Source organism: Panicum virgatum, chromosome 5K (assembly GCF_016808335.1).
Source record: "Panicum virgatum strain AP13 chromosome 5K, P.virgatum_v5, whole genome shotgun sequence".
In the NCBI taxonomy this organism is placed as follows: Eukaryota; Viridiplantae; Streptophyta; class Magnoliopsida; order Poales; family Poaceae; genus Panicum; species Panicum virgatum.
This window is the reverse complement of record NC_053140.1, coordinates 39,333,067-39,358,498: the sequence shown is the minus strand read 5'-3', so window position 1 is coordinate 39,358,498 and position 25,432 is coordinate 39,333,067. Positions and strand designations below refer to the sequence as shown.

At 45.5% G+C, this 25,432-nt stretch overlaps 4 protein-coding genes and 1 long non-coding RNA gene across 15 annotated transcripts; 2 read left to right on the top strand and 3 right to left on the bottom strand.

Moving 5' to 3' along the window:
• The first annotated feature begins 649 nt into the window (after positions 1-649).
• On the top strand, positions 650-6,702 carry LOC120707417 (CTP synthase-like). Its single transcript, XM_039992314.1, has 21 exons — positions 650-1,001; positions 2,301-2,380; positions 2,476-2,562; positions 2,979-3,029; positions 3,138-3,255; positions 3,355-3,411; positions 3,512-3,576; positions 3,704-3,787; positions 3,885-3,935; positions 4,026-4,088; positions 4,172-4,227; positions 4,317-4,386; positions 4,470-4,532; positions 4,625-4,714; positions 4,794-4,832; positions 4,915-5,142; positions 5,273-5,358; positions 5,462-5,510; positions 5,628-5,708; positions 5,787-5,880; positions 6,005-6,702. The coding sequence occupies exons 1-21, from the start codon at positions 884-886 to the stop codon at positions 6,196-6,198; spliced, it is 1,824 nt and encodes a 607-aa protein (XP_039848248.1). The 5' UTR covers positions 650-883; the 3' UTR covers positions 6,199-6,702.
• Positions 6,703-7,021: 319 nt separating this feature from the next.
• LOC120707420 lies at positions 7,022-8,928 on the bottom strand. 7 transcript variants are annotated; one of them, XM_039992320.1, is made up of 3 exons: positions 7,935-8,928; positions 7,652-7,844; positions 7,022-7,321 (listed from the first exon to the last, which is right to left on the bottom strand). In XM_039992320.1, the coding sequence occupies exon 1, from the start codon at positions 8,681-8,683 to the stop codon at positions 7,991-7,993; it is 693 nt and encodes a 230-aa protein (XP_039848254.1). In that variant the 5' UTR covers positions 8,684-8,928; the 3' UTR covers positions 7,022-7,321; positions 7,652-7,844; positions 7,935-7,990. The 7 variants fall into 7 exon arrangements, with proteins under 7 accessions (XP_039848254.1, XP_039848253.1, XP_039848256.1 ...); XM_039992319.1 differs by having other exon boundaries at positions 7,652-7,833; XM_039992322.1 differs by having other exon boundaries at positions 7,022-7,327; positions 7,652-7,778.
• Positions 8,929-9,157: 229 nt separating this feature from the next.
• Positions 9,158-10,538, bottom strand: LOC120707418 (pentatricopeptide repeat-containing protein At4g36680, mitochondrial-like). The gene has a single exon (XM_039992315.1). The coding sequence runs from the start codon at positions 10,454-10,456 to the stop codon at positions 9,335-9,337; it is 1,122 nt and encodes a 373-aa protein (XP_039848249.1). The 5' UTR covers positions 10,457-10,538; the 3' UTR covers positions 9,158-9,334.
• A 487-nt stretch (positions 10,539-11,025) lies between these two features.
• On the bottom strand, positions 11,026-13,526 carry LOC120707419 (50S ribosomal protein L22-like). Of its 2 annotated transcripts, none has more exons than XM_039992316.1 (6): positions 13,322-13,526; positions 12,839-12,921; positions 12,355-12,510; positions 11,808-11,918; positions 11,639-11,705; positions 11,026-11,556 (listed from the first exon to the last, which is right to left on the bottom strand). In XM_039992316.1, exons 1-6 carry the CDS (start codon positions 13,455-13,457, stop codon positions 11,288-11,290), a joined length of 822 nt encoding a protein of 273 aa, XP_039848250.1. In that variant the 5' UTR covers positions 13,458-13,526; the 3' UTR covers positions 11,026-11,287. The 2 variants fall into 2 exon arrangements, with proteins under 2 accessions (XP_039848250.1, XP_039848251.1); XM_039992317.1 differs by having other exon boundaries at positions 12,869-12,921.
• A 7,534-nt stretch (positions 13,527-21,060) lies between these two features.
• Positions 21,061-24,631, top strand: LOC120707416. 4 transcript variants are annotated; one of them, XR_005688990.1, is made up of 5 exons: positions 21,062-22,149; positions 22,454-22,689; positions 22,780-23,054; positions 23,360-23,439; positions 24,204-24,631. It is a non-coding gene; the product is annotated as an uncharacterized LOC120707416 (long non-coding RNA). The 4 variants fall into 4 exon arrangements; XR_005688989.1 differs by having other exon boundaries at positions 21,061-22,689; XR_005688992.1 differs by lacking the exon at positions 23,360-23,439 and having other exon boundaries at positions 21,064-22,149.
• The last annotated feature ends 801 nt before the right edge of the window (positions 24,632-25,432 follow it).

Sequence of the window (25,432 nt, the reverse complement as noted above, 5' to 3'; positions counted from 1 at the left end):
CTATCTATAAAAACTGAATAATAATTACCACACGCCAAGGGGTTTGACATCGTTCATTATCACCTCTACATCCTCTCTGAATTCGGATCATTCACTTCAAGAAGTAGCTCCCTTTATCGGTGTTAAATAATCTTCTGATAAAAGACTACCTATAAAAACTGTATAATTAGGACTAGCTCTACAGGAAGATTAGATTAACAGCTACATCTCTACGTTGTGAAAACTAGAGTCAGGTAACTATAGCTTTGTGAAAAAAAGGTTATGCGTCACACAGTGCATTTACTTTTATTTTTAATCTTTTCCTATGCATGGTCTCCATGATCTTAACCAACATATCTTTCCTAAATAAATGTTTATAATGTTGCATTTTATGATATATATATAAATATATATTCTTATTACCTTTATTGCACTAAATCTCATAAAATATGAATACAAACATTTACTAATAATATTATAATGAAGGGAGTAATCAGTAGACTAGAAGAGTTTCATTGTTTTGGAGACTTTTGGCAGGACTCGGCTGAATGGGCCTCTGCCCTGAAGTTAAACCCAAGCCCAGAAGACGCACAAAGAAAAAAAGAGGAAAAAAAATCCGACAGAAAAATAGGGACACCGGCGTATAAATTGCCACTCCTCCAAAGCCCTCCTCCCTCCCTCTATCCCCAGCCGCCTTGCCTCCATTGCCCCCCATTACCTTCTCCCCCCTCACCTCCTAAAACCTCCCCTGCCCCAGCGCCGCGCGCTCGCGCCGACACCGCTGTGACTGTGTGCGCGCGCGGACGCGGGCGCTGCCGCGGACTGTCCCGTGGGACCAGGGATTGAGGAGGGGGGCGGCGGCAGCGTGGGATTTGTCCAGTCCGAGATTCCCGGTCGAGGCGAGATGAAGTACGTCCTGGTCACCGGCGGGGTGGTTAGCGGGCTCGGCAAGGGCGTCACGGCCAGCAGCATCGGCGTCGTCCTCAAGGCGTGCGGCCTCCGCATTACGTCCATCAAGATCGGTACGTGCCGCCCGCCGCCGCTGCCGCCGCCGGCCTAAACGAACCGCGCCGCACGCGCGCAAATCTTCCATTTTAAAACCCGGCTTTTCGTGTCCTGGAAAGGGCGCGTTCTTAGAGGGGATTGCTCTGGGGGATTTGGCCCAGGGCGGCTATGAGCCTATGAGCCCTCGATCCGTTCCGGCAAGATTGGCCGGCAAAAGATTTGGTTTTGGAGCGATTCTCGTGTCAGGGGACTGTGGGTCGGGGTTGGTGTGCGGAGGACCGGGGGTTCGTGGTCCGGTTAGGTGAAAAGTCCCTCTTTTGAACCTTCCGCTCAGTGCTATTGCCGTTGTATTCGTTGGTGCCTGGGGTTTTGGGGGATGTCGTGTAAAAATGGATGTGATTTTGATGCTAAGTTTGTCAATCTTGTCTCGTGTGCAGCAAGAGAGTTTTATTTCTTTTTCTCCAAAGATTGCCTCTTTATTGGTTGGCACTTACTCCAGGTTACACTTCGGGCAAAGGGGATTTCCCCTCCACCTGATTTTGTTTAGGAGAATTTATATTTATGGAGGGATGACACCTTCTTTTGACTTTGTAGTGGTGATTGGGAATCTTCTGCTTGAGCCATAGCTTCAAAGTTTGAACAATGGTGGTCCATTCTGGATTGGTCTAATATTCTAGAGCCTTGTGATTTTACTTCACTGGTTTGTGGTCAGCGCTTTTGCTTGCACAAGTGCCTATGGCAATATGTTCGCCTTCTTTTTGAAAAAAAATAATGCGGCAACTTGCTCACCTTTGGATAAAAAATATGCCATGTTGGCTGTCCATAAATTGGATTCGGCTCTCAAAGATGAGCATAAATTTTTGTTCTCATGCTGCCGTCATGGAAACAAGGTGGTTGGAGAAGACTAGGTTTCCCCTCCCATCCGTGTCTCTGTCTTCCAGATAGCTTGTGCTGAGGAGGGCTTGCCTATGCTGATTTAGATATCAGGTGATGCCATCGCTGATTTAGATATCATCATTTCACGAACCGATGGAAGCCAGCTTTTCACAGTTGAATCTTTTGACTTAATTCAATCTAACGTTACATGTTTTGTTTGCCCCTAGTTATTCTTATCCACTACCACCTAAACCCTTCTTTGATTTTGCTGTTGTTGCTTTGTGACTCTTTGTACTATTGCTGCACTTGTGCTTTGATTATGCCCTTTGCCTTGTAAAATTAATGGCGGCAAGCCAGCTAATACTTGTTTGAATGCTTTAGTTGCTTGTGCTTGTCTTCATGTGGTTGACATGTTCTCTTTGAATTACCTGAATACGCAGATCCTTACCTTAACACCGATGCTGGGACTATGTCCCCATTTGAACATGGCGAAGTGTTCGTGTTGGATGATGGTGGCGAGGTATTGATATAGTGATGGGCTGTAAAGTCAAATTTTGCTAGATGTAGCTCATGTTAGCCCATGAGATTTAAGTACTATATTTTTGCATCTTTTAGGTTGACTTGGATCTTGGGAATTACGAGAGATTTCTGGACATTAAGCTGACTCGGGACAATAATATAACCACTGGAAAGATCTATCAGGTAAGCACAAGCAATTATATTATCCGCCAGACCTTCATTTGTGCTGGTGAATCTTCAATATTGGAGATGTATTTAAAAGTTTAAGCAGAACTTTTGTTTGTTAAGTACTTATAAGTGCATTGCATGGGGAGCTAAATAGCTACATAAAAGCATTCTTTGGTGTATCAGAAGAATTTTGAAATAGTTTTTTTATGTTGACGTTGATATCTTGTACGACATATGGAGGAAAAGGATGTCCTTGTTGTCTTTATGTGATTTGAGCATGTTAATAGTGTAAGGAAAAAAATTATCACAAGGATATAAATAAGAACGAACATGTCACATTTGTGATTCTGTACATACAGTTCCTTTTCCCTGCATAAAAAGCTACTCTGACTTTTCTTATTTATAAATTATACTTTTGTGGTTTATGCCAGTCTGTAATTGACAAGGAGAGGAAGGGGGAATACTTGGGAAAGACTGTCCAGGTATTTTGGATCACGTGATGCGGACTTGATTTTGTTTCATCTGTCTGGGTAACTTCTGCCTTTATTCTTTTTTCTAGTACTGATCACCCCCAAAAAATTATTTTTAAGGTTGTGCCACACATCACAAATGCCATACAAGAATGGATCGAGCGTGTTGCCATGATACCAGTGGATGGCAAGGAGGGACCAGCTGATGTCTGCGTGATAGAACTGGGGGGCACTATAGGTGGCATGAGATAACCTTTTTTTTATTTGTTTATAGTTGTTCCCTTTAGCATTTTAGAGCTGGTTTACCTTTGTTTGATTGCATTTTGAACATCTTCAGGGGATATTGAATCTATGCCTTTTATCGAAGCTTTGGGTCAATTCTCCTATCGTGTTGGTGAGAAGCTTCACAGTCTGATGCATACAGTGTCCATCTTCAGTGAGTAAGCAGGAGTGATGGTCTCACTTCTACATTATTTTTGTTTGACGTTTGACAGGTCCTGGGAACTTCTGTTTGGTGCATGTTAGTCTTGTTCCAGTTCTTAATGTCGTTGGTGAGCAGGTATATTTGGCCATTAGCTATGTCCCACTGTCTAGTTACTAATCATAAGATTTACATGTTATTGTTTGGACAAATCTGCTTGGGCCCACTGACCTTAAGTCTCTATATGTGTTGTTTGCTCCTGCAGAAAACAAAGCCGACTCAGCATAGTGTACGTGGTTTAAGGGGACTTGGGCTCACCCCAAATATTTTAGCTTGCCGCAGTACAAAGGTTAATCATCAAACTAATTATTTTTGCACCCCATCTTGGTAGACTATGAGTCAACCTTGCTGAGCACTACTTATAAACTGAAACTGTGTCTTAACAGGAATTGGAGGATAATGTGAAGGAGAAACTCTCCCAGTTCTGCCATGTGCCGGTAAGGACACTGCACTTTGACCTATACAAAATTTCATACTCTTTAGCAACTAATAATTCCAGGAATTTAATGCATAGTTGTTTGCTGCAGGCAGCAAATATTGTCACATTGTATGATGTTTCCAATATATGGCGCATTCCTTTGTTGCTACGGGTATGTCATATCTGTTTTCTTTGGAGTCATTTTCCGTTGTTTTGGAATCCATATTCTGGGCTGAATTCTTGTGCACCCTGCAGGACCAAAAGGCACATGAGGCTATTCTTAAAGTTCTGAACCTGGACAGGGTGGAAAGGTTTGTTTCAAATATCTAGATAATAAGTTCTCTGCAAGCTGTGACATTGCTTTGTGCAGGCAACTTATATTTATTTATAACATTTCCAGCATTGCTCGGGAACCAAAGTTAGATGAGTGGGTTGAAAGAGCTACCATATTTGATGCCCTTCAAAACACTGTTAGCATATTCTCCCATTAAGATCCTTGCTCTCAGAAACATTTTCATCCTTTGTTTCATGTGACTGACAGTGATGATTTCAGGTGAGGATTGCTATGGTGGGGAAGTACACTGGCTTATCAGATTCATACCTCTCCGTGTTGAAAGTGAGTTTCTCAGCTTGTTCAATACAGTGATGTTTTCTCTTTCCAAATGTTGGCACTGATATCTAACTTTTGTGTCTTGAAAATTTTTATAGGCCCTCTTGCATGCATCTGTTGATTGCCGTAGGAAGCTTGTTGTTGATTGGGTTGCTTCAACGGATCTTGAGGACTCCACGGTCATTGAGGTTTGACAGCCTTCTATTATTCAGCATACTCAGTCTTATGGCGGCGTCTTATTTTCTTGCCCCTTGCTAAACTTTATAGGCACCTGATGCATATAAAGCAGCGTGGGACTTATTGAAGGTAAGGAGTTATGTGATGGAGTTTTTAGGACACGAATACTTAGATTTCTTTCACATCTTTGATTTCTGAGCTTTCATTGCAGGGGGCAGATGGAATTTTAGTACCAGGCGGCTTTGGTGACAGAGGTGTTCAAGGGAAAATTTTGGCTGCTAAGTATGCCCGTGAAAAGAATGTCCCGTATCTTGGTATTTGTCTTGGAATGCAGATTGCTGTGGTGGAGTTTGCTCGTCATGTCATGAATCTCACTGATGCAAATAGCACTGAATTCGATCCTGATACCAAGACCCCGTGTGTAATTTTTATGCCCGAGGTAACTGTTTGTGAGTGGCTTTGGATTCTTGTGGATTTGACTTACACTGATTGCCACTGAGATTTTGATGCAACATAGCAATGTTTTGTCAGTCTGGTACAAATCAGCATGGAACTTTATTTTGTTTTAGGGTTCCAAAACACATATGGGTGCGACGATGCGCCTAGGATCAAGGAGAACATTTTTCAAGGTTGCTGATTGCAAGTCTGCTAAATTGTGAGTACCATATATAGCCTTTTGCTTAACTCATTGTGACCCTTTTCAATCAAGTTCCCTGTAGTTTTATCACCTCACTCACCGATTATTACCACCATTTTAGGTATGGGAATGTCACATATGTCGACGAGAGGCATCGGCACAGATATGAGGTCTGTTAACTAAGCTTGTGTAAATATGCCTTTAAATGCTATGAATATTGCTGTCTGTTATGATGATGTTCCTACCTCTTGCCTAGTCTTTGCACTGAAATATTGCCATCATCACAGGTGAACCCTGACATGGTTCCAGAGTTTGAAAATGCTGGTCTTCAATTTGTTGGCAAAGATGATACTGGAAGGAGGATGGAGGTCTGGCTTGAACTGGGGCTTGCTTGAGCAATTTTACTTTTGTGAAACTTTTCTCTTAATCAACTTGTTATCTTCTAGATTATTGAAATACCCAAACACCGATATTTTGTTGGTGCACAATTCCATCCGGAGTTCAAGTCAAGACCTTCAAAGCCATCTCCCCTATTTGTGGGTAAGAAACTATCTGAGAAACCTGGTATCTGTTCATTGTTTCAGAAACGCTTGTGCTTTCTTTATATTTGTGAAATAAGTCCTCTAAGAAACATATATGGTAATCCTCATGTATGTTTCTGCAGGACTAGTCGCGGCCGCATCTGGGCAGTTGGATAGGGTCCTGCAAGACTGCTGCAACGGTCATGTGGTCCCAGCTAGACACATTTTAAGCAATGGCTCTTACACTACAGTACACCAAAATGGACATCCTAAGAAGCTCGCCAATGGTCTTTCAAATGGAACATACTATGCCAATGGCAATGGTGTGCATGCTTGAGCATCAGTGGAGGGCCCCAAGGATTTGCAACTATTTGCTTCAATTTTGCAGTTCTTGTTGCATCAGTTTTGGCATGGCTGGCTTAACTGTATCATGGTCGCCCGAGAAAGAAAAAGTTCTTTACTCGATGCAGGCTGTCTGCAAAGGATAGTGCTCGTTCGGTGGTTTTTAGTGAAGGAACCGAGCTGGATCTCTTTGAAGGCGTGAGATAGTGGTATCTGTGTTCATCTCTACCCTCTTCTGTCTGCAAATAGAACAGATTTGGGTCAGAAGAGTTTTTATGCTGTATATCTGAAAGAAAGGCTGAATGTTTTGGTTGCTTAATAGATTTTCGGTGAGTTCTAAAGTTGATGCTGAGAATGCACTGTAATGGGTGAGAGAATTTGGATCTTAGGCACTCTGTATTTGGATATTGGCAGTTTTTTGTGCTCTTGCACAAATAAGTTCTCTGCATGATTATGGGTTCTGCCTTGTTAATGTGCATCCTGAGCGCATGATTTTCAATTGAATTTTGCATAAATTGTTGCCGTACCACTAGAAACAGAGAGGTCTGCTCTCCATGTCAGTTGGTATCCTGTTGTCTGGTTGAAGTTCTGCCGCAAATGTGTTTGGCAATATTTTCATCTCAATTCGTAGTTTAGATTGCATGTTTTGCCAGTTGTGTCAAGTTACAATATATTTTGTGCAGATCAACATAATGAAGGAATTATATGTATATAGTTTAGTGTTATCATGTGCTTGTTTGGCACAACCATCTCATCCAAAATATCAACAATACATAGTTCTTTCTATGGTGGAGTTAGCTCGTCATGTCATGAATCTCTTATGCAAATAGCACTGAATTCGATGTTGATACCAAGACCCCATGTGTAATTTTTATGCCTGAGGTAATTATACTATGTTTTCAGTCAAAATTCAAAACTCAAATCCAATTGCCATCGGAACGCAAAGCACAAGAAAAAAAAATCTGCCTTTCTAAATCTGCTTAGATACATATCCTAATTTTTAAATACGCCCAATGGCATCTCTGCCATCTTAGGTAGAAATCTGTTCAGGCGAAATCTGTCCTGTGTTCTGAATATGGAACTTGTGCAGATCAATCATCTCTTCCAGCTCATCACATCTGCAACTACACAAAGTTGAGCTCAAATTATTTAATGCACTACAAAAGAGAACAATGAAACTCGATTCCATTTCCACACAACCACAAAATACTGCTCATGCTTATATCTGTTTTGAAAGAACTGAACATATATGAGGTTTTACTGATTCATGATAAAATGCGCGTTAGGTATAAACGTATACTAGTTTGCAAAGGGAAATGGTGAAAACAAGCAGCACTCCTATCTTATGGGTCCAGAATTTCGACAAAATTAACTACAGTCTACCGTAAACGCGGACAATAAATCAAACAAATGGCATTTAGTATGAAAACTCCGGTGTGATGACTGACCTCATGGACATCGACATTGCAAATAATCCAATACCAAAACCACTCCAGAAATGACCTTTGCCCAATTGTATGCACATTGATCTATCCAATCAAGTCTTGCAACATTGTTTTAGCGAATTGTGCTCTCCTGCATGGCAACATTGAGTTCTTGGTACTGAATAACCATCCAATTCCAATACAAACTGGCAGATGGCTGTCTCATCAGATTTTATTCAAGCTACAAATTCATTAGCACTAAACGTTGCCATCAACTCTAGGTCAACGCATATTGAAAATTTCTCACGTTTGCATCCAACACAGGGAAGCACCAACCATGCATTGCTCTTCCTCCTGAAAGGCTCAGGGTTCCCACTCCGAAAGAAGTTTGTCGACCAGCTCCACAACCTTGCCGATCTCCGGCAACCGCATCGCCTCCTCCAGCGCCCACGCCTCCTCGATCCTGGCGTCCTGCAGCATCGCGTCCCGCACCGCCTCCCGCAGCTCAGGCGAGGCCTGCAACCCGTCCGCGGCCATCTCCCTGAGCGCGCCGAGCGCGCCCCTGGGGTCCTCGAGGCGGCAGAGCCCCGCGACGGCAGCAGCGTAGGTGGCGGCGTCGGGCCGGCGCGGGGAGTCCGGGCGGCAGAGCCACCGCAGCACGGAGGCCGCGTCGCGCGCGCGGCGCCGGGAGAGGAGGCTGTCGAGCAGCGGCGACGCCAGCGGGAGCGGCGAGGGGCGGGCCGGGTGGTGGCGGAGCGCGGTGAGGAGAGCGAAGGCCTCGGAGAGGGTCGGGAGCGAGGCGAGGTGCGCGGCGAGGGCCGGAAGAGGGAGGCGCTCCAGGGAGCCCGGGAGGAGGAGCACGGCGGAGAGGAGGCGCCCCGCGGCGGGGACGTGGCCAGCGGAGAGGAGCCGCGGGAGGAGCGCAGAGATGGCGTCGAGCTCAGACCGGGAGAGCGGTTCGGGCGGGGGTTTGGATGGCGGCGGCGCGGCGGTGCAGATGCCGCGAAGGACGCGCGGGAGGGCGCCGGCGAGCGGCGGCGCGCGGCGGGGAGGCATCGCGTTCTGGGCCCGGTTCTGCTCGGGGACTGGTTTGGGGAAGGGATGCAGGCGTGCGGGCGACCATCGGATCGACGAGCGACGTCTCAGATCGAGCAGAGGGCAGTAAAAACATGCAAGCAAGCTCCTGGGGTCACTCGCAGACCAAAACCACGGTGTAATTATTTGAACAGCATCGTACGAGTAAAGATTAGGGTAAAAATATATCTTGTTTAACAGTTTAGGGTGAAATTTGAAGGTCAAGTCAAAATTTAGATTATGCGATGGCACATTGTTGGGACATCCCACTTGTTTGTGACCTTTTCAAAGAGCATTGAGCATTTGACGAAAACAGGAGCTGCACACCCGTGTATCTATCGGACACAAATCAAAATGGAAAAATTGCAGCGGGGGCACTTCACAATTGGAAGTTCTAAGCTCTAACGATCGAGCATTTGAAGGCACCACTAGGACTGGGATTTAGAAACAACGAAATCGAGCATTTGATCGTATCAATAAGATACGACACTGGAGTTGTTAACTGAACGAGAAATCTTTTCTCCGAACACCTAAAAGGACAAGCGAGTGTAGTGTTTGTCAGTTCAATTATTCCATTGATCTGCCCTTTTAAACCAAAATCGCCATCGTTTCTGAAGAAGTTCACCAAGCTGCTCACGCTGCGGCCGTCGTCGCCGCCGCCGGCTGCTCGTCGGCGCCGTCTTCCTCGCCGCCGTCCTCCTTGCCAGAGGCCGGCAGCCCGGCAGCTTCCTCGAGCTCCCTCCACGGCCCGTCGAACTGATCGGGGAACTTCTTGCGCAGGCCGACCACCACCCGCCTCGCCGCGCGCCTCTTGCCGGCGCCCTTGAGCCCGCGCACCAGCACGCGCGCCGTGCCGAGGTCGGCCAGCTTCCGGCGCTTCACCCCCTCGTAGAACACGTCCTCCGCCTCCGACCACCGCCCCGCGCCGCACAGCGCGCTCACCACGCACGTGTACGTCGCGCAGTCGGGCGCCACGCCCGCCACCTCCCCGGCCTCCAGGCCGCGGTACACCTCCACCGCCTCGTCCACCCTCTCGTGCCGCGCCATCGTCCGCATCAGCGCGTTGTAGGTGACGACGTCCGGCTGGAGCCCGGCCTCCTCGCGCATGACGCGGATCAGCTCCCTGACCTCGTCCACCGTGCCGTTGGCGGACTTGTAGGTGATCCGGGCGTTGTAGGCGGCGGCGTCGGGGGCGATGCCGTGGTCCTGCACCATGGCGCGCCACAGCTCCTCGGCGCGGTGCGGGAGGCGCTGCTTGTAGAAGGAGTCGATGAGGACGGTGAAGAGCTGAACCGACGGAGGCGCCCCCGACGACGGCTCCCGGAGGAGGTGGAGCGCGGAGTCGGCGCCGGAGGTGAGGCAGAGCGATTTGGCGAGGATGCTGTCCGTGGAGGCGTCCCGCGGGACGGAGGCGTGCGCGGCGAGGATGGATGGCACGAGCCCCGCCAGCCGGCGGCGGCGGAGGAGCGGGCTGAGGACCGCGTTGAGGTGCGCGGCGGTGGGCGACGGGATGGTGCCGAGCAGCGCGGAGGCGCGGTCGTGGAGGCCGAGGGAGGAGAGGGCGGAGAGCGCGGGGACGGTGTGGGAGGGGAGCAGCGGCGCCAGGGTCGCCTCGATTTCGGCAAGGCTGCCTACGCGGGCGAGCCGGCGAAGCTGGGCGATAGGTATGGGTAGCTCGGTTTTCTCAGCGGCCGCGGCGGCGGTGGAGAGGAGCCGGCGGCAGGCGGCGAACGTTGCGGCGGCGGCGGCGGCCATGGCTGCGGAAGTGAACAGAATCGAGCGATCGCAACCAGTGTTGCTAGGGTTTAGAGGACTTCTCTGCGACTATGCTCTTCTTTTGCGGGTTGGGCCCATGAGAATGGGGCAATGAAACCAAATTTGGAGAGGTGACCAATTCAAGGCCCAATTTTCTGCCGGACCTTCCTTTACATATTTTGGCCACATTTTACCATAAAATCGCTTGGAACGATAGAAAAGTAAAGTAGCACGTACAACCCCTCTTAAAAGTTAAAATGCTGCAAATCAATTTGTACTTGCTGCGTCATTTACTCTAAAAGAACAAACATTGACAAGATCGTTTAACTATTTGCTAAGATTAAGATGGTAAGGTAATGATACATGTTGATAAGTATAGATTAAGACGGTGGTTCATATGATACATGTTAAATATGACAATTGACAAAAGAACAGCTTAAAGGAAAACTACGCTCCTGTCATCAACTCTTCATGATGCAACTAGATGAATAAACGATTGTGCTAAGAAAGAGTAAGACCAGATTGATGCTTGCCCAGATAATAATGGGGGCAGGATAACATACCGAATCAGACCACTCAAATAAAACATCACATGTAAATTATTCATTGTATAAGAGCACTGCTGGTAAAACACTGTCCTACAGTCAAAGTAGCATGTCTTGACAGTTTTCATGCGGATGAAACAAACAAATAGAACAAGGCTGGATCAGCAAACAGACCCTGAATTATCTCATGTAAGAGACATCATCTTTCTTCGGCAAATTTTAGTGTCTCCAAGCACAATAGGGTGAATGATGGCAAACACTGGGACACCACATACAGAAACTAGCGCTATGCCGTAGCACCAGCTTCTTCTTTCCTCTTGCGAGCCCACCTCGGGCTAACCTCAATGAGCCGATGCGGCATAAGTTGCCGCTCCTTTCTGGTTAGCTTCTTGTAGTTGCTCACCCTGAGTTTGGCAATCTTTGCCTCTTCCTCAGCTGTAGCTTCTCTAACCACCACTGTCAATCTGCACCTTGGTCGCACCATGACACCGCACCTCCCCTTGGCATGGTAAGATAGCCTCTTCAGGTAAAGTCCCTTTCCCACAAAGGCCTCCTCTGCAGGTTTTCAAAGGTTGCCGGAAGTATTTAGTATATATCAAATGAAGTGGATGACAGATGCTTTATTTAAGAATCATACCAACAATGAGCTTATCAGGATCCAATCCATGGTTGTGAGCTGCATTGGCGCGAGCAGAATGGATCACCTGCGGTAATTAGTAAGATAAAATACTGATGAAGGAGTTTTTGGTCATTTTGACACTGTGTTACAGGAAGCAGTTGAGTAGTCAAAAGTTTACTAAGAGGACCTGGTAAACAGTTTTGGCAGCCCTTTTAACTGTCACTTGCAGCTGCAACAAGGCATCTTCCACACGCATACCTCGGACCAGCTTTGCTACTAGATTCACCTTCTTTGGGCTCTAAAACAGCCAGAAAGCTTCAGAGACAAGAGATATAAACATCTGATGATACTAAATTACAGGGAAAAAATGTGCAGTATATCAGTTGATGCAAGCCGTGCAACCTTCTTCTGTGGTTACCATATATGCTCAATATTTGTACCAAGCGTTTTAGTAATTCGAATTGAACTGAAGTTAAGCAACAGATGCAGCTTCTAGAAACTTCACTATCAATTTGGCAACTTCAACTGAAATCTCGAGACTAAAAGGCTTTTGGTGATGATGACGTAACCATCAAAACGGCATGAAGCCATAGTTGGCTATTTCAGAGAACACACAGGCCACATGCAGCTAATTTATGATATTTTTCACATATTAGATATGCCATTGGGGATATACTCACATACCCAATAAATTGTTCCATGGAAAGAAATAACTGGTCCTGCAGTGGTGTTACCTGTCTGATATCCTTTTTTATGGCATGGACCTTCAATCGCTTGACGACAGCCCCCTTTTTGTCAGTCTCTTCACTGTCACCCAGTGGAGGCGTCAAAGGAGAAGAAATAGGAACCATAGCATCATCTGCAAGCAAGTTCCTTGTAGTTGATATTCCCTGCAATGAATTGCCAAGATCCATACAAATAGTTACTGTAGAAAGTTAAATACTTAATAAAAGAATGACAATGTAATTCTGCTTCATATATGAACCACCATACAATTGAGCAATTATAGAAAGTATTTGCTAACATTTTCTGTTGGTATCAAACAGAAATGGTTGCAAAGTTCTAATCAATTATTATATAAAACATCAATTATTATATAAAACATGCTGGTTGCACCAGAAAGAAAAAACATAGATCCTTTACTACGTCTTTTCCTTTCTTATTCTGATAAAAAATAGAGTCACAACCATATAATGAAGCACGAGGGAAGCGAATTACAGCATTGTGAATCAACTGATGAAAATTTACTGGAATACTCCTTGAGGCAAAGGCTTGTGCCCTGAATAGATTTGCATATTGACCTACATGAAAGCATCACAATTAGCAGCTACAAAAAGATATTCCTGAACAAAGACCCATACTCAGAGAAACTGTGAAATCAGCCAGCACTAGTACTAGATAATAGATGGATTGGCATAACATTTCACTACTCGTGGTGAGATATCTAACACTTATGATAAAGCTAAAAGGGACATGATACCAATATCAAATGGCGCAGTAAGGAGAAAAAATTTCTCAAAAGCATTAACTACCCGACCAACGACCAACTAAATAAACAGAACCCGAAGGCGGAAGACCCGATCATTTGATAGAGCTATTATCTACATCTTCAAATTACAGCAAGCCTAAGTTGTCGAGGCTTCAGATCGAATCGAGGATGCGTATGAATACAATACAGCATGAGGCGTCAAAGGATCTCACCTAAGCCGGATGTCGCATTTCCGCTGCTGCTACAGATGGCCGGGAGCACACCGCCATCACATCTCCCCGCCGTCTCCGCTGCGGCGCCGAGCCGCCGAAGAACGGCGCGAGCACCCGCCGCCCGCCATACCGCCATCGGCCTCCGCCGCCGCCGCCGCCGCCGCCTATCGAGTGCGAAAGGGAGAGAGGAGGGTCAGTTCGCACGCGAGCAAAGGGCCGGCGAGTCGGGTTCTCTGGTTGAGTTCGGCCCACGGTGGGCTGAGCAAAGTTGCACGGCCCAAAAGTCTCCCAGTGGTGGTGTGGGTAGCGCGCGTGCCCTCGGTACAGTATCTGCGGTTTACAGTCACCACAGATACTGTGTGGGCTGATCCACGCGCGCAGCTCCCGATATAACACGAACAAAAGAAAGATTTGAAGTCTAATTTTCAACTGAAATGTCCAAATCAAATTCAAATTGAACTATAAAATTTGTTTTGATGAAATCTTTAAAATAAGATCTCCATTAACTGTGTTTAAATAATTTTTAAGATGGAATATTTTTCTTGAATAGGAACAATATTATTGTGAAGACGGAACAATTGTTTCAACTTCAAAATAAAATTGTTCCATCTTAAATTTTGTTTGAATGTAGTCAAGTGTAGTTCTGTTTTGAAGATCTTATCATTAAAAATACAATGATGTAATCGGAATTTAGATTGAATAGTTGATTTGAAAACTATGGATTTTTTAAACCTAAATCTTTCTTTGCACCAAACCCTATACACCATACAAGAAGCCGGGTTAACAATACCCGGGCCGGAAGCAGTGAAAGAAAAAAAAAATAGAGAAACAAATCCAAAGAAGTGGAGAAGCTTCTGCGATGGTTTGTCTCCAGGTCGCGCGTGTGATTTGATTATTTCTGGACTGATGGCTTTTTTCAGCAAGTGTGACGGGCTTTTATCACATGAAAAAAGAGTAATTACACCCATAATAACATAATGACTTGACAGTTGGTTGCAGATTAGTCCAACCACATGTAAACTGCTCAATATGGTACAAGAAAAGCGAAGTAAGTTTGGAATACCTATAATATGGTGATATTTTTCTTTTGTCCGACCATACTCTTTAAATTGTTAAACACTCGGTGAGCATTCCATTTTGATTTAATCCGGCATTTCATTCACGTCGTCATGTATATTATGGTTCAAATCAGATAGATTAGGTGCTAGATTTTCATATGCTTCATGATGTACATCTTTGCCGATTCATATCGAAAACAAATAACAAAGAAGAAGAACAACTAGTAGACTTCAACCTACTTTATCTGTTTACTTTTTTAGAACATAAAGATTGGTCACTAGTGGAATACATCTCCTTCCAATCAATTGAGTGGTTCTGGCAATAGTCGGTGTTTCATCCACCATCCTATCGAGGGATACTCTAAGTAGTAGATTTGTAGGGAGGGGGATCGTTGGACCTAGAGCTTGATGGTAAAAGCGAGGATGCAAGGTACAAATTTATATAAGTTCGGATTGCTAGAGTAGCGTGATAACCTATATTATATTGGGTTTTTTTGGATCCATGCCACTGTTATTTTTCGAGTTTTGAAATATGCCATTACTATTCGCGTTATTGGAACCATGCCATTAATATTCTGAAAACCTTTGATCCATGCCATTACGCACCTATTCGGTGGCTTTCCAAGGTACCGTATTTTAGTATGGACAGAAATGCCCCCAGCTCACACAGCCGCTCACCCCCCGCGCACCATTCCCATGATTCGCGTGCAGGAACGACAGTCTCTTCAGGAAGAAGCCAGCCAGGTCCTCGAGCGCTCGCTCAGCTTCAAGAACTGGGAGGCGTAGGTGGCACCTCAGAGTCAGGACCCGGAGCCGGCGGGTGCCGTCACCGGCAGGAGCGGCGGCATCAACGGCGCGCGCCAGGGGACCCTGGTGCTGCAGCTGCAGCCGCCGCAGCCACGTCGCCGCAGCAGAGCACGAGGCTGTGCAAGCGCTCGCCGCCGACTGTCTTCCCGCGCCTCCGAGCTCGAATCGACCATCCTCGCCGTCGAATCGACCTTCCCCGCCGCCGAATCAACCATCATCACCACCTTTTGGACCTTCCCCGTCGAGAGCCCACCGTCGAAGGCTCCGCGGCGGGCAGAGGAGCTCCGCGACGGCCCGCTGTGTTGAGGGTGGAGTCGAGGTGGAGGCCGAGGGGGGTCGGCGAGGTTGTGGCGGGGCTCCGACGCGGCGAATCGACCGGCGGCCTCCCATCCTCCATGGCTCCGTGCCGCCGCCTCCCCTGCTTCGCGGCGCGGGCGGAACGCAGGCCTCACGGGCGCGGCAACGCGTGTGGAGCAGGTGTGGCACGGAGGCGCGGGCCTCGCGGGTGGTGCGGAGGCGCTCGCGTGGAGCAGGGGTGGCGGCGCGGGCGTGGAACGGGGGCACGGCGGCGGAGGGGGGAGCAGGGGCACGGCGGCGCGGGCGGGGAGCAGGGGCGGCGGCGCGGGCCGGGGAGAGGAGCCGAGGAGCACGACGGTGGCGGGGAGCAGGGGCAGCGGCGCGGGCCGGGGAGAGGAGCCGAGGAGCACGACGGTGGCGGGGAGCAGGGAGTCGTCGGCGTCCATGGCGCATGCCGCTGACCGGCTGCTCCAGGGGCAAGACCGGAAACGGTGGTCTGCATGTGGGTCCAAATGCTCGAGGAGCGTACATAATGGCATGGATCAAAGTTTTTGAAAATAGCAATGGCATGGTTCCAATATCGTGAATAGTAATGGTATATTTCAAAACTCGAAAAATAACGGTGGCATGGATCCAAAAAACCCTATTATATTTAGGTTGTTATATATCCCTGCGTTTGGTTGTTGTTTTGCCTAGTTTAGGTTTGGGTTGGTTGTACCAATTTATATATGTACATCTGCCCTCCCCTTTATATACTCTAGAGGGCAGGTTTACTAGTCAACATAGAAATTCTAGTAGAATTACAAGGTACCAAGTTGCAAAAAGACACTAGGCACTCCCTAGGCGTTGACCGACCACCTAGAGCCTAGGCGAGCCTAGATGTTTCAAGGCGGTTTATTAGACGGTGTTGTATATGTAGACATTCTTTGTCATACACATCAATATATCTATACAATAAAGAATGAAACTTTGAGATACAATTTTCACCAAGACGCAAGCATCTATACCCCTCACGGATGGGTCCACATGTAAGGTGGAAAGTTTGACAGCATGGAGGAGGACTGAAAAAATAATAGAGAGAAGCAAAATGTTTCTGCCGAATCTCGAGTTTTTTTTCTCACCACGCCGATCCCTTTACCCGCCCGCCGTACCCGCCCCAAACCGCCGCCAATTCCTCCGTGCCATCACCGGGCACCTTTTGTTCCTTCCATGGAACCACGCTCGCCATACCCGTCGTCGCCAACAAATCCTGCTCCCATCAATGGTGGCCGCAGATCGCGGTCCCGGCGTGTCTCACTCTCACCTCCCATGCACCGGCTGATCCCGTTGATTCCGCTCTCCCCCACGCACTGTGACACCCTAGGTGTCTGCACAGTAGTTGTGTATCTATGGTATGCATCATATGCTTGAATTGCTTGAAAAAGGATATTTTTGTAAATATAAAGGTTATATGTGTAATTATGATTTTATGCAAGGTCCTTTCTGCAGTTATATTTGAATAGGATGTGAAATTATAGCTTTTGTGGAGGGTGTTTTTGCAAAATACAGTGTAATCATTACATGGCAGGAAACTTTTCAAATCAGCCTAAGTTTGAAGTGAAATTGCATTGAAAAAGACAAAATTCCTGGAATTTAAAATCCCTCTTATGTTTTCAAAATAAGCTCTTGAATCTTTGATCAAATAAATTTTTGCACAACATAAAAGTTGTAGATCTTGAAAAGTTGAACAACTTTCATGTTGGGCACTTTTTCATTTGAGCCCTATTTTAAAAGTTATCTCTGCTTTTACAGTTTGGTCCTGGAAATTTTGAAATTTCATTTAAGTCCTTTTCCCTTCCTCCAGCTCCTTTGCTCGGTTCTCGCCGTCGCTGTGCAGAGCGCCGCCCGCCCGCCGCGGAGAGCCGCCTCCTCGCGCCACCTCCTGCCTGCTAGCTTCCACGCGTCGCGCCTGAGCTTCCCACCGCCCTCCTTTCCTCGCGCTGGAGCTTCCCCTGCCGTGCCATGCGCCCCGCCGAGCCCAGAGCCGCCGCACGGTCGCCACCTCGCCGTCGCCGTGGCCCGGCCAAGGCAGAGGCCGCCGCCCTCTCCTAGCAATTCCACGCCCGGCAAGCTATTCCTCGCACCCTTTTCGCTTGCTCCGCAATTCCACGCCCCCAGAACGCCGCCGCCGCTCCACCCCGAACACCGGCGAGCTTGACGCCGCCATTGACCCGCCTCTCCGCAACCTCCCCGCGCACGCTGACTACTCCATCAGTTGCGCCTCGACCTCGCGCAGCTCACAGACTACTTCCCCTCGCCCAACCCTCACCGGAGCACCCTCGCCGTCGTTTGCCTCCGCCGCCGTCTCCCTGTCCGCCGTGGACCGCCCATCTCCGGCCATCTCTCCGCGAACCAAGGGTACCTAGAGCTTCGCCTCGACCTCCTCTCCCTTTTCCCCCACCTATTCCTCTCCGCCGGCGAGCCTAGACGCCGGATTCACCGGTCAACCACCGCCTCCCCCTCTCTGACCCGGCCAAGGACCTCGGGTTGAGAAGAATCAAAACCCCAGGGGGTTATTTGAGTAGACCGTGACTCAGTTGAATAGTAGCAGCAAGGGTTCCTTTGTAATTTTTGCAGTGAACTTTGAAATTCAATAGAAATTCGTAGAAAATTCGTAAAATAGCAAATCTAGTTGTTCTGGAATCCTTGAGAGTAGCTCTTTGCAGTGGAATCATAATAAGCTAGGTGTTTGTTGCAAATTTTTGCTGTACAAGTTGATTTGTGTCACTAGGTAAATAAAGACTAGTTGTTTTATCTTTTTCTTAACTGATGATTGAAGCCATGTCTTGCAGTGAAATTTTTATGGTGGTTTGTTCTTGTAACTCTATTATTTCTATAAAAATTTCGTGGTCAGTTCTCATGTGTAGGTATTTCTTTGATTTAATCCTTGTTTAGTAGACTTTAATTGTGATAAATAGTTTATGCTGATGATAAATCATGAAAATATTTCTGAGTGATCTTTTTAAATAGTTTAGCTTGTACATGAAGTTTGAGCCCCAGTTCTTGACTAGAACAGGAGCTAAAAATGAATCTTGTTAATCTGATGTCTGTTTTGTTTATTTTCTCAGAATTAATCCTGTGTAGATAAAATCATGAAAAATTCACAGTACTAACTCATCTTTGTGTATGCCTACTGTTAAATTTTGAGCTTCTGTTTTGCTCTAGCTTAACCTGTGTAATTCAATCTTGTTCTAGTTGTGATCTGAATGATTGAATTGTTTTGAATAAATGGCTACATGTTTTGGCATGAATTTTACAGGATAGCTTAATATGTTCATGTTCTTTTTAGGGTAATTTTTGATAAATTTATTACTGTTTGTGCTCTGAGTTGTTAATTTATTAGCAAACTTTGATTTATTTGCTATAGAAGTCAACCACCACTCACTTTATGAAGTTAGTATAGCTTTCTTGTGCTGTTGATCATGATGCCTTGTGTAGTTAGATTTGTTGAGTTACTACTATATAAACGATTGCCCATATGTGTATTTGTTTTGTTTGCTTAGCTTCACCACATCGTGAATGTATTTATAATACTGTACTTGCATTACGTTTAGATACGACTGTTTTATCGGACGGGACGTACGAGCTGATTCCGGATTCCGAAGGAGGTGATCTCGAAGCTCAAGTGAACACTGCTGTACTAATTGAAGCCCCGGACCAAAGTTCGGAAGAGCCCAGGGCTGAAATAGTTAGTGACTACCGAGAAGGCAAGCCCCGGACATAACCTATATTTCAAATTATTACCATTTATTATTATTACTTACTTGTGCATTTACAGTTCTTAGGATTTGAATTGAAACCCTAGATGCATGATCCTAGGAACCCATGTACTGAACACTAGACATGAGTTCGAATAATGGCTAAGCTTGTAGGACCGGTAAAAGTCGAGTGATTGCCTGTCACTCGCGAGTTCTATAGGAATTGCTTGTTTACCTTTCTCTTATCAATATAAGGACGACGGACGGGGTTGTGTTCGATATCATGACCTTGTGTGAGACCCCGTCCGTGTTGATGAAAATGGATAAAGTCGCAGTGTGTGGTAGTGGTGGTTAAGCGTTTGAACGTACTAACCACATGCCGAGAATATGGTAATCGGTAAGCTTAAGTACTGGACTGAACCGAGGCCGGAACATACTCCCCCACCGTCTTGAACTCGTTCACATCTAGCTAATGGCGAGTACAGAGTCGTCGTACTGCTGTACTTGAGGGCGGTGGGCCTGTTCCGTGAAGCGGGAATTGAAATGAACTATTGCGTGGGTGACTCTGTTCCCATGCGTGTGTTTAGGTCTGTCTGGCCAGGTTAACAAATTCGATTCGAATCGTCTGCTTCCCACAGTTTGGGACTGCTTGATCCTTTTACCATAGAGAGTAATAAGAGCAACATTATTATGATTAATCTTGATGTTTGCTTAAAGTTCTACCATGGTTGAGTAGAGTTAGATGCTTACATATAATGGTTAATTAACTAGAATATTGAAAGCTAAAATATGACATTAAGGACCTATTCTTTATTGCTTTTCAGTAAAAGAAAATCAGAGCCTCTCAGAACCCTGCATAGTCTAGCTAAAGTGGGTTAAGTATACCCGTTGACGGTTAAGTCTTACTAAGTATTAGTAGACTCAGCCTTGCTGTTGAAACCTTTTTCAGGTGTGAGTTTCGAGAACCAGATAGCTAGCTTGACCTATCCCTGCTTTTTGCCTGCTGGCTGGTCTGTTGAGGGGGATCTGTCTTCGGCCGGCAATGAACCTAACGAGTGATACCTTACTTGGGCTAGCTTGGTATGCTTTTGCAACGTGTTGTAGCTGACGTATTTTATCTTCCGCTGTTTAAACCCTGAACCTTAAACTTGGTTTGTATAACTGCTTTTTAAAGTTTGTACTTGTAATAATGCTTTAGAACTGGTTTGTAATAACTTTTATGCTTGTGATGTAAAATTTGTGGTTGTAATACCTCTGGACTCGCCTTTGTGCGGGGTATGCTTGTTCGATCCGAGAACCGGTGGTTGTATCGGGACGTTACCCGACAGACCAAGAATTATTTCGTTTAAAGTGTGTTTGAGCCGATATTGCCTTATGATAATGGCCAGCCGCACCACGCTCATCCCTTCCCCATCCACATCGCGCTGTCATCCCGATGCTCACTTCTCCCCGTCCGCCGTCTGCGCGTCTGGCCTTCGTCGCCACCTCCCTAGCCCTCGCCCTCCCCTCCTCTCCGTCCGCCTCCTCTCCGACTTCTCCGCCGCGACGCCGAGGCTCGAGCCGCTGGCAGATCGTGCGCCCGCTCGCCCTTCCCTCCTCTCCGTTTGCCTCCTCCTCTCTGACTCCTCCTCCGCCGCGCCGCCGGGGCACGAGCCGCTTGCAGATCGCCGGGCTTCGCGACGCTGGGGTGCGAGCAACTGCACAACTCTCCTCCGCGGCCCCCTCCCGCCCTCCTCCTCCTCCTCCTCCTCCTCCTCCGGGAGCCTACCTGCGCCCAGCGCCCCTCATCCTCCGCAGCTGCCGGTGACTCACGTGTTCCCGGTATGCGAGTTGAAGTTCTATACAATTCATGTGTAGCTACATGAACTGGTGCTACCAGAACACACGAGTAGTTAAGTTGTAGCAAATTAAAGGTATATGCATTCTGAGGATAATTTGGTATTTTTTTTCAAGCCATCTTATTGAGTTTGTTTCTGGCATCTTTGCTTGGTCGATGCTTCGGTGAAGTTTTTTTGACATAGATTAGAGAAAAAGAAAGATAAGAGCGACTAGATTAGGGAAAAAGAGAGCCATACGGGTGGTTGGTCAGCTAGCATTGCTTCTGGGGTGATATTGCCATGTGAGATTCCTGGGTCCTGTTTTTCCAGCAACCCCTATGTAATTCGAACTTTCGATGTTGCTTCTTGCTAGAATTAGCTAGGGAATCATTTTTACATCTTGCTAGAATTAATATCCTGTTCTTAGCTTTATCTTTCTCAAGTATGGAGATATCCTTCACAAATGACAAACCAATCATTCATTAATCGTCTGGGTCTTACTTTTGCAGCGATGCCTCAATTGTGTGGTGGTCAGCTATGTGCTCAGCACAAAGCACCTAAGTACAATGGTCTGTTTGGCTGAATGAGTTTTCTTCTCTTAAGTTATTATTTGTGGTACATGAGTCCTGGAATAATTTTTCTTCCTAAGTAGTAATTTTTCTGCCTAAGTAGTAAATTATGCATACAACAATCAAATTCTACAAATTCTTTTGCCTTTTCCAATTGCAGTAGTTACAGGTTAGTTTTGGTTCTCATGTTCCTCGAATCCTAATATCTGCATTTCTATTTTAGATCGTGTGCTGGAAATGGATATAATCATTGGCTTACTGAATATGAGAAGGATGTAGATGTTTACTGAATACCAAGTAGTGCAACAGATTGGTTGTGATTGTAAACTTCACTATTTTGGGAATTCTAGATGAAGATCCTGCAGAATAAGGTGATAATTGCTGGACAAACGTGGAATAGTTAAAAATTGTTGTGTGTAGACAAGGTTAACAATTTGCTCCAACTCATCAGTATCACTCTACTATTCTATATCATTGTAAATTGCAGGTGATATTATGAACAAAATTGGAGATGATCAGGATTAATTATGAAATTTAACTCAGGTAAATCATCAGCTACACACTCCAATTATATCGACAAGTCAATTGAAACCCTGTGTGTTCTGAATTATGGTGTATATATGGTTTAGTTGTCTTTGCTGCCTTTGTGATGAGTAAACTGCACTGCGCAAACACTATCTATGTCAAGTATAATTTGGCATTTCCCCTGTGTTGAGATATGTAACTTTTAGCATGTAAATCGTGCTCCCTTGTTAAAATGCTGTAGTTGGAAGGGAGATTCAACTTGAGGAAATTTTCTCCAACTCATCAGTATTACTCTATTATTCTATATCATTGTAAATTGCAGGTGATGCTATGAAGAAGCTTGAGGAAAAACAACTATAATGGAAGGGAGATTCATATGTGTTTTGGTTATTTTTGGCTAAAAATATGGAATGGATAAAATTGTTGCATGCCTAGACGATTCTGTGAGGTCTTTTCTTTCTGGTTCAGATGGCAAGAATGCTCAAAATGTGATAGCTGATTTCTGAATAACAGTTATTTGGGGAATATATATGCTACACTTGTCATTCTCAAAATGTGGTGGGTGTTTATTGAGTAGTTTCTTAATCCTTGCAGCATAATATTGCTTTTATTCAACAATATTCATATTTCTCATGCTTCTTGTTGTAGTGTGTTCGGATGGAGCTGGATCGGCATGCTGGGCAAGAACCAAAGACCAGCGCGGCCACGCTTCAGTTCCAGATGGAGGAGATGGGCGTTCCGGAGGCCAACCTCTCACGCGTGCTCTATCGTTGGTTGTGCCTGCTCGTGTCCCCTCTCGTGGCGCGGCTCCACCCATGCTCTACTCCCTGCGATGGAGAAGGTGCCCACTTGGCCAGCAAGGATGCGTTCCAGTACAGCGCGCAACACTAACGCTCCTGTGCCGAGCCGTCGCCAAGCTGACGGTAAATCCGCTCTCCTTTCTGCCATTCAAATGCACCTTGCCGAGCTCTGGCACGAGGAGTACCTGAGCCATGCTTGACTTGATTTCTTCTTATTTCGGGGCTTTGATCACCAAAATTCATTAGCGAGCTTGTGGATTCTGTTGACTGCTTGGAGGTTGGGAATTCCCCTCTCCTCCCCTACAAACTAATAGCCTGCAGCCAGCGTCCCAGCCCTCTTTCTAACAATCTGTTGTCTCAGAATTAATATAATATAATCTGTTGGATCAAATCTAAAGTTGAAATCTAAAAGGAAATCGTTGTCTCAGAATATGATAGAATCTGATCTGGTACTTCACTGGCGGTCCTTTCAACTCAAACCATCATTTTTGAAGGATGGCAGCAGCTGGTAAGTAAAAGTGGAATAAAACTGTGTGCCAATGTTTATTAGTTGTATTCGGGATGTTGCTATGAAAAAGGGTCTTCCAATTCTTGGCGTCTTTAGGTTCACTTTTACATTTGTCTTATAGGCGTGTAATTATGATTGGTGGTTTGTGCTAAAGCCTTAGAATGAGTTCAATTATTTGAGCTGAACTATTGGAAAATCTGTGGTTCAGTAAGGTGAGAGCTACCCTGGTGGTTGTCGTTTCCTTCTCTTTTTGCAGCCCTTCTTTTTTGTGTTATCCTCATCTTTCGATTGAAGTAGTGAAATTATTGTTCATCTTTGCTTAAAATCAGGATAGTTTGGTAGTGGGTCAATGGTTTGGTTTGATGGCCCGGAGGATGGGCTGAAAAGTTTTTTTTGTGTGTGTGTGTGTGTGTGTTGGGATCCTGTTGATTGATTGAATTCGTCTTCCTTACTTGAGCACAATCTAAGAAATGTGTAAAATAACCTTCTGATAGGTTAGGTTAAAACTGGAGTTCATGATTAATGCTTGAACATAAAACTTGTAGAACAGATTGGTTTATTTTACGAGAAAACTATATCAGAATTATTGTCTCGTGCGATGTTCTATGTAGTACATTATAAATTTTTTTGCTGCCGTAGCAACGCACGGGAAGTAAGAGGCAGCTTACTGCTGTCCAAAAAACATTTGATCCAACATAGGTTCTGACTGGTCTTTAGTCTGAAGAATTGTTTGAAAATGTGCTAAAGAGTTGCACTATCTGCAGGTTGATGATATGCTGAGAGAGGGATAATATCCACTACTCATTCACAACTGAACGAACTTTGGTAAACCCTGTTGGCGCTGGTATAGTAGCAGCAGTAGGTATACCACAGTTGCATAGCATCCTTGAGAGCCCTGAGAATGGTAGCGTAGATGACAGAGACAAATCTGGAAAAAGAAGTGGTTTAATCTAAACCTTAACAGATCTGACAAGAAAGCCTGAAGAGTCTTGCCGGTGAGCTCACAATTATAGAGGGTGGGGAACTTATAGCAGGTTATGTGACCTGAGAAGCTTTAGTCAACAAGCAGAGTTTTTGTGGCATAGAATTGAAATGATGTCTTGGGTTCAATGGAATGTGTAACTGTAAATGTACTTGGGAACCCTCATTGAATTGTTTATGGAATTTTGCTCCTGGTAGATCTTTTTTTTAAATACGTCCTTGTTGCATGTATATAAATATATCTTTGATATAAATACAAAAGTATTGTCTGATATATTTTATAAATATAAATAATTTATTAACTTCTCTAAAAGAAAAGACAAACTAGATAAAATGGACCTAAAGTTAGATGGAAGGCCCATCAAAGCAGCCTAACCCGAGTCTCAACCTCACCTTATCCCTAGCCACAGCGTTTAAGTCAGCTAGCTAAGTGGAATTTCAGCGATAGGCTTGGGATCAGCGATTTTTGAAATGACATTACAATAACGATTTTAAAAACAACATTACACCATAAAAGTCCATTTTATTCCGATTTATCTTCTAAGATCAATTGATCAACTTGATAATTAAACAACCGGCGCATGTGATTTTTGCACAGGGCACAGGCGGTGACATCTGTGCCGTTCAGCAATAGCAAGCTAAGCTAATAGCAACGCGCGGCCAAATCATATCATCCACAGATAGATTCCTTTTCTCCCACTCCCTTCATTTTTCTTCAGTTAAACATTTGTTGATAGATAATCGCGATAGATCGACTGATTCTTTGTGATCAATTTAAATGTGAGAACGAGGAATAGAGACATACTAGTGCCCTGGCCCTATCTATCTTCTGAAGAATCTTGGTTTTGTTCTTGCTTTCAATCTATTCCATAGATATAGCTAGAATTAGCTAGCTAGGCACACCTGGAGACGACATGACATAAATTCATATTTTGGTATCCTGGTCTGGAGGAGGCTGGAGCTGGAGAAGTTGAGGTAGATGTATGGCCGCGAGCGGGGCGATGGCTACGAA